Source organism: Psittacula echo (assembly GCF_963264785.1).
Source record: "Psittacula echo genome assembly, chromosome: 2".
Lineage (NCBI taxonomy): Eukaryota > Metazoa > Chordata > Aves > Psittaciformes > Psittacidae > Psittacula > Psittacula echo.
Genome location: NC_137737.1, coordinates 160,359,161 through 160,366,801, shown reverse-complemented (window position 1 = coordinate 160,366,801; position 7,641 = coordinate 160,359,161). Strand labels below are relative to the sequence as shown.

Sequence of the window (7,641 nt, the reverse complement as noted above, 5' to 3'; positions counted from 1 at the left end):
TTGCTTCAGCTGATCACCGGGTTCAGGAGGAGCCCTGTGGAAAAGGGAGGTGCCATTTCTGGGCTCTATCACTGTGCCAGAGTTGGAAGTCCAGGCTGGAGTCACACAGGGAGCAAACAGGAGGTGACAATGACTCCCGTGCCCATGTGGTACCTGGTGCGGCTACTCTGGGCCTGCTCTGCCCTTTGGGCCTGGTGGTGGCATGTGCTGGGGCTGGTGCACGTGGTGCCTGTTGAGCGTGCTGTCCCTTGTCCCTGTGTTGCTGTGGCTGGTGTTTTGTCCCAGCTGGGGTGTGATGTGTCCTGTGCTTGCTGTTGGGCTCTCGGGTGTCCTCAGAGTCCCATGTGATAGCTGGGGCTGTGTGTGCCTGCTGCTGGCCATGCAGTGTCCCATCAGCCTGGTCCCAGGTGCCCTGTGTGATTCGTGTGCTGCCATCACAGCTGCCCTGTGCCCCTAGTACCACCCATGATCAGTGCACCACAAGCCTGGTGTTTTGGGCACCCTTCTCCTGTGTCTGAGTATCCTGTGTGCTGTCCTCCCTGGGCCATTTGTCCCTTAAGCCACCAGTGTCCCATATGCCTGGTGCTAGGGATGTTGGGTGTCCTGGGTACCCTGTGTCCCATGTGCCTCCTGGGTGCTGCCATCCATGGTGTCCAGTGACCTCTCTGCGCTGCCATCCCCATGTGCCCTTGTGTGCAGCCACCCCTGGTGCATGTGTGTCCCATGTCCCTGTGTGCTGCCATCCACAGTGCCCTGCATCCTGCCATCCCTGTGTGTCCCGTGTGCTGCCATCCCTGTGCCTCATTTCCCCTCTATGCTGACATCCTTGTGTCCTATGTCCCCGCAAGCCCTGTCCCCTCTCTGTGCTGCCATCCCTATGTCCCTGCGTGCCTCGTGTCCCCAGCGGCTCCATCCCTGTGTGTCCTGTTCACCCATGTGCTGCCATCCCTGGTGTCCTGTGCCCTGGGTGTCCCCGTGCGCTGCCATCCCTGGTGCCACGTGTGCCCTGTTTCCCCTCTCTGCTGCCATCCCTGTATGCAGTGTCCCAACGTGCTGCACCCCGGTGTTCTGCCATCCCTGCGGCTGCTGCCCTCGCTGGACGCGTCCTGTTACCGGTGGTGTCCGGTGTCCCCTGCCCCGCGTGCCCCGGCTCCCTTCCTCCTCCCTCCGTGCCGCCGCGTCCCGCCCGCCGCTCCCAGGCTGCCCCGCGCGGGGCCATGGCTCCGCTCACCGACCTCTACCAGCTCACCATGGCCTACGGGCACTGGCGGGCCCGGCGCCACCGCGCCCCGGCCGCGGCCGAGCTCTTCTTCCGCCGCGGGCCCTTCGGCGGCTCCTTCGCGCTGGGCGCGGGCCTGGCCGAGGCGCTGCGCTGCCTGCGGGCCTTCCGCTTCTCCAACGCGGGTGCGTGCGGGGCGGGGAGCGCTGGGGGGGGGGGGGGGGGCAGAGGCACCGGAGGGACGCGAGGCCAGAGGAGGGCACGGAGCTGCTGCGAGGGCTGGAGCAGCTCTGCTCTGGAGCCAGGCTGAGAGAGCTGGGCTGGGGCAGCCTGGAGAAGAGAAGGCTCCTGAAGGGGAGACCTGAGAGCAGCTCCAGTGCCTAAAGGGGCTGCAGGAAACCTGGAGAGGGGCTTGGGACAAGGGCCTGTAGGGACAGGCCAAGGGGAATGGCTTGAACCTGCCAGAGGGGAGACTGAGATGAGCTCTTAGGCAGAAGCTCTTCCCTGTGAGGGTGCTGAGGCCCTGGCACAGGGTGCCCAGAGAAGCTGTGGCTGCCCCATCCCTGGCAGTGCTCAAGGCCAGGTTGGACACAGGGGCTTGGAGCAAGCTGCTCCAGTGGAAGGGGTCCCTGCCAATGGCAGGAGTTGGAGCTGGATGAGCTTTAAGGTCCCTTCCAAACCAAACCATTCCATGATTCGATGTCCAGTGGGACGTGAGGGGGCAGTGAACATGAGCAACCCTCAGGGAAACGCAGGAGGCCCTGGGACACCCTCCATGAGAACAGAGGGGACTCGGTCAGCGGGGACTTGGGGGCCAGGGTACCCCTTATCTCATCACATCTCCTACTGGGTGCTGGGTCGTGCCCCTGCCTATATGGGACATGTCCTGGGGCACCCCCAGCCCCAGTCCTCACCGCGCTCTGCCCCTGCAGACGTTGCCTACCTGCGCTCCGTCCTGCCCAGCACCACCGAGGACGCCTTCTTCGAGTACCTGTCCACGCTGGACGCCTCCGAGGTGACCGTGTCGGCCGTGCCGGAGGGCTCCGTCGTCTTCCCCAGGGTGGGACTTGCTCGCTCCCCTCCCGTGCTCTGGAGGGGCTGTGGGGCCGCCGGCTCCCGCGTCCCTGGGGAGGACGGGACCTCAGCGCTGAGGTGTCCTCGCAGGTCCCGTTCCTGCAGGTGAAGGGGCCGCTGCTGGTGGTGCAGCTGCTGGAGACCATGCTGCTGTGCTTGGTCAACTACGCCAGGTAGGGGCACGTCCTGCTCCGCGCACCCCGCTGCTGGGGATGGCATCGTCTCCTCCTGGTCCCATGGTGGTCCCATCCATGTGGTTGAGTGGAGAAGGTCCTGAAGCCCACCTGCTCTCGGCTGTGTGCTGGCTCCGTGTTCAGCCTGGCTTGGTGTGACCTGGCCCTTCCTCCCATAGCCTGGTGGCCACGAACGCTGCCCGCTTCCGTCTCCTTGCTGGTCCAGACGTGAAGCTGATAGAGATGGGGCTGCGCCGTGCTCAGGGGCCGGATGGTGCCCTTTCAGCGTCCAAGTACTCCTACATTGGGGGTGAGTGATGCCCTGTGGTGCCCGGTGGCACCGTGGCCATGTCATTACTGGTGTGTCCACCCCATCCCTCCTCACAGGCTTCGACAGCACCAGCAATGTCCTGGCGGGGAAGCTCTACGGCATCCCGGTGCGTGGCACCATCGCCCATTCCTTCATCATGTCCTTCACCTCGCTGGAGGAGGTGCAGCCCCGGGTGAGCGTCGCTGTGGGCAGGGGATGGGGATGGGATGGAGATGAGATAGGGTGGAGATAGCGATAGGGATGGGATGAGGATGGGGATGGAGGTGGGAATGGGAATGAGATGGGGATGAGGATAGTATGGGAATGGAGATGGGATAGGGATGAGATGGTGATGGTATGGGAATGGATATGGGATGGGGACAGGAATGGTGTGGCAATAGTATGGGAATGGAGATGGGATTAGGGATGGCACGGGAATAGAGGGGGGATAGGGATGGTATGTGAATGGAGATGGGATAGGGATAAGAGGAGGATGGTATGGAGGTTGGGATGGAGATGGGATGGGATGGGGATGCAATGAGGATGGAGATGGGGATGTGATGCTCTGCCCATGGCCTTGCTCCTGGCACCGTGGAGGATGCAAAGCCCACGTTCCCCGGGCAGGAGGTGCTGCCGCGGGCGGGAGGAGAGCCAGTGGATCTCCTGGCCCTGGCCGTGTCGTGGCTGCAGCGGGTGTGTGAGCTGCTGCAGACCCCTCCTGAGAGGGCGAACCAGGGGGAACTGGCTGCGTTCGTGTCCTACGCCATCACCTTCCCCGGTAACTTCCAGGGGCTGCTCGACACCTATTGTGTGAGGAGGTGAGAACGCCAGGTCCCACAGGGTGGCTTTGTCCCTGTGGCAGAGGGGATGGGCACATCCCTCCTTGCTTGGTGGCCTTCAAGCAAGGATAGAATCATAGATCCCTGCACTGGTGAATTCTGCCTTTATAGAACCATGGAATGGTTTGGGTTGGAAAGGACCTTAAAGCTCCTCCAGTTCCAACCCCTGCCACGGGCAGGGACCCCTTCCACTGGAGCAGGGTGCTCCAAGCCCCTGTGTCCAGCCTGGCCTTGAACACTGCCAGGGATGGAGCATTTACCACTTCCTTGGGCAGCCTGTGCCAGTGTCTCACAGGGAAGAATTTCTTCCTTATCCCCAACCTGAACTTCCCCTGTTTCAGTTTGAACTCATCACCCCTTGTCCTGTCACTACAGTCCCTCATGAAGAGTCCCTCTCCAGCATCCTTGTAGCCCCCTTCAGACACTGGAAGCTGCTCTGAGGTCTCCACGCAGCTTCTCTTCTCCAGGCTGAACAGCCCCAATGTTCTCAGCTTCTCTCCATATGGGAGGTGCTGCAGCCCCTGAGCATCCTCATGGCCTCCTCTGGACTTGCTCCAACAGCTCCATGTCAACATTAGAAGGACATGGAGCTGTTGGATTTCCACCTGCAGCATTCCCAAGCTTCGCTGTTGCCTGATGGACCTGCTGGATCCATCCTAGGTCCCTGTCCCACAATCCAATGGACCTTAACCCTCTCCTCCTCCATCCCAGGAGTGGGTTGCCCAACTTCTGTGCGGTGGCGCTGGCCCTGCAGCAGTTGGGGTACCGCGCCATCGGCGTGCGCCTGGACAGCGGGGACCTGGCCAAGCAGTCCAAGGAGATCCGCCGGGTGCTGCGAGCCTGTGGTGCTCAGTGAGTCCCGCACCAGCCCCGGGCTGGGTGCCACTGGTCCTGGCTTCACCACCCAGGTCATGGGGGTGATGGGAGCGGAGTTATGGGTCCCCCAAACCCTTTACCCCATCCTTTGTTCCTCACCAGCTTCCAAGTGCCCTGGTTTGAGACCATCCCCATCGCTGTCAGCAATGACATCAGTGAGCAGAGCTTGGAGGAGTTCAGCAGGGAGGTGAGGTGGCTCCTCACCATGGCCTTGGCTGAGGTTTGGGGTGGATGTGAGTCACCGGGGACATTCTCCCTGGGTGAGAGCAGAGAAATGTTTCCAGGGTAGGAAAACCAGGGCTTTTTGAGTGGGATGGATGGACAGACACACAGCTACGGGCAGAGCTGTGCCCCATGGCTCTTGTTGCGATGGGCTTTTGGTGATCCCTGTCTTCCCTTTGCACCAGGGGAGTGAGATCGACATGATCGGCATCGGGACCAACCTGGTGACTTGTCCCCTGCAGCCATCCCTGGGCTGTGTCTACAAGGTAGAGGTGGCAGCAGCTCTTGGTCCTGCTTGGGCTGGGGGGCTCCCTGGTACCTCCTGGGCTTTGCAAGGCTGGGGATGAGGAGTGAAGGGGGATCCATCATCCAGCTCCAACCCCTGCCACGGGCAGGGACCCCTTCCACTGGAGCAGCTTGCTCCAAGCCCCTGTGTCCAACCTGGCCTTGAACACTGCCAGGGATGGGGCAGCCACAGCTTCTCTGGGCACCCTGGGCCAGCGCCTCAGCACCCTCACAGGAAAGAGCTTCTGCCTAAGAGCTCATCTCAGTCTCCCCTCGGGCAGGTTCAAGCCATTCCCCTTGGCCTGTCCCTGCAGGCCTTTGTCCCAAGCCCCTCTCCAGGTTTCCTGCAGCCCCTTTAGGCACTGGAGCTGCTCTCAGGTCTCCCCTTCATGGATGTAACATTGATGAGAGCACTGCAGTGAGGAGCTTGCAGACAAATGTCCAACTCTGGGGTGGATTCAGGGTTCTTTTATCATTTCTTCAGCTGGGTGCTGCACCAGTGCCCTCCCCAGCTCATGGGGACACTCACAGAGGGCACAGTGCTCAGCAGGTCTTCAGCACCACCCTGAATTGGTGCCTGTGACAGAAATAAGGTGCCCATGCCCTTAATTGCCTTCTCCTGCAGCTGGTGGAGGTCAATGGCTCCCCATGCCTGAAGCTCACAGAAGATGAGGAGAAGATGACAATCCCAGGGAGTAAGATCATCTATCGGCTCTCTGATGCTGCTGGTGAGTTGGGTCATCCTTGTCACTGTCCTGCCCCCTTAACCTGTGTCCCCACTCCTGCTTCATCACCCTGTCCCTGATGTCCTGTGCACCCTGGTCTCTAACACAGTCCCCCTGCAGGTCACCCCTTCATGGACCTCATGGCTCTGGAGGAGGAGCCTTCACCCAGCGCAGGGCAGGAGCTGGTGGTCCGTGTCCTGGGGCAGCTTGGTGAGACCAGCAAGGTCGTGCCCACCACCGTGGAGCCCCTCCATCGCACCTACTTCAGAGATGGGCAGGTCAGGGGTGGCTCTGCTGGTCCTTCATGTTGGGTGAAGGACCAAGCCAGGGTGGTGCTGTCTTGGCCACCACGGATCAAACGGTTAAATCCCTGTGTTTCCTTGCAGCTGAGATGGTCCCTGCTCCAACCAAGGTGCCACCAAGCACATGGTGCCATCAGAGTTCAGCCTGGAGCTGACTCACTGGGGATTGGGGCTTGGTGACCATCTCCCCCCATGGTCCTGGTGATATATCTCTATCCTTGCAGGTGTGTGAGCCCCTGCCCAGCCTGACCGAGGTGAGGACCCACGCTCAGGTGTCCCTCAGCCTCCTCAACCCCGCTCACCGCCGGCTCCATGACCCACAGCCCTACCTGGTATGTCCATTATGGCACCATCAATCCACAGCCAGGAGCCCTGCCCAGCACTGGTGGCCAGAGCATGGAGATGGGGCTGCACATCCCCATAGGGCTCATTGTCCACTCCTGCTCCCATGTAGGTGGCTGTGACAGAGAAGCTGCACCAGCTCCTCACCGTGCTGCAGCAGGCCAGCCAGTGAGGAGGTCCCTGCTCATCCCCTGCTTGGGACCAGCTCTTCACCCTCTTTTGAAGGCCAAGTGACTACATTGGGATCAATGGCTTCAACAGCTGTGTGGTGCTCAGCTGAAGACCCTGCAGGAACTGGAAGAGCACCCAGAGAACCTAAAGCTGGGATGAGGCAGGTGGAGCTGGGAGATCCTTCTGGAAGGGATGGTCCTTCCCTGCCCACCCTGGTGACCCTGCACCTTCTCCCATGATGGTGCTGCCAACGCCAATGCTCCTGCAACCCCTGTGCCTTCTGCTGTGGCAGCAGTGCCCACCGTGCCTAACACCATGCCAGCCCTGCACCTTCAGTGGTGGCAGCTCACACTGAAGCTCCTCAGTGGCACCAGAAACCAAGTCCTAAGTGCACAAGAAGGGGTCCTACCATGGGAATGGCCTCTGGGACATCCCTGGCAGATGCACTTTGCCCTTTCTCTTTAGGCTTTGGCTCTGTGGCCACATTCCATCTCTTCCTATTTTATATGGGGGTGGAGGTCACCTTCTGGTTGATGCCAACTCCACATTGGCACCTGCACTTTGCAACCTGATGTTCCTTAATCCCTGGAATTAGCTTTATTCTATGCAAGAGGTTAAATAAAAGCCTTTACCCAACTATAACCACCCCACAGGGCTGTCCTGGTCCTTCCAAACACTTGTGGCCTTCAACTGGAATGTAACATCCTTCACTTCACTGTTTATGACTGAATAAAGGTGGCATGAAAAACAAGTGTTGAGCTATGAGAGCAGCTGGGGGTGACCGTCAGCTGCCACGTGACATCCTATGGGGATGCTATGCTATTCTATGGTTCTATGAACCTAATTCCAATGAAAATCCCATTGCAGCTCCACTGGGGTAGGGGCAATGAGTGGTTGAAGGCCTCAGCAAAACAGGGTCAGGAAAAACTGGGGATGGAATGGGAAAGAAACCTGCAGAGACTTGATTTCCCTGCCCCATCCCTGGCAGTGTTCAAGGCCAGGTTGGACACAGGGACTTGGAGCACCCTGCTCTAGAGGAAGGTGTCCCTGCCCGTGACAGGGGTTTGGAACTGGATGAGCTTTAAGATCCCTTCCAAGCCAAA

General features: G+C 60.2%; 1 protein-coding gene across 1 annotated transcript; it reads left to right on the top strand.

Annotated features, from left to right (window-relative positions):
• Nucleotides 1-1,178: 1,178 nt before the first annotated feature.
• NAPRT (nicotinate phosphoribosyltransferase) lies at nucleotides 1,179-6,971 on the top strand. Its single transcript, XM_080611126.1, has 13 exons — nucleotides 1,179-1,404; nucleotides 2,152-2,279; nucleotides 2,384-2,466; nucleotides 2,646-2,776; nucleotides 2,854-2,969; nucleotides 3,401-3,594; nucleotides 4,327-4,467; nucleotides 4,594-4,678; nucleotides 4,899-4,979; nucleotides 5,624-5,726; nucleotides 5,844-6,001; nucleotides 6,250-6,357; nucleotides 6,480-6,971. The coding sequence occupies exons 1-13, from the start codon at nucleotides 1,218-1,220 to the stop codon at nucleotides 6,537-6,539; spliced, it is 1,575 nt and encodes a 524-aa protein (XP_080467252.1). The 5' UTR covers nucleotides 1,179-1,217; the 3' UTR covers nucleotides 6,540-6,971.
• The last annotated feature ends 670 nt before the right edge of the window (nucleotides 6,972-7,641 follow it).

Bases quoted from the DNA above. Each gene is read 5' to 3' on its own strand.
- NAPRT (XM_080611126.1), top strand. From the start codon at position 1,218: ATGGCTCCGCTCACCGACCTCTACCAGCTCACCATGGCCTACGGGCAC. The intron at 2,777-2,853 runs GTGAGTGATGCC...CCCTCCTCACAG, and splicing joins CAAGTACTCCTACATTGGGG to GCTTCGACAGCACCAGCAAT. The intron at 3,595-4,326 runs GTGAGAACGCCA...CCTCCATCCCAG, and splicing joins GACACCTATTGTGTGAGGAG to GAGTGGGTTGCCCAACTTCT.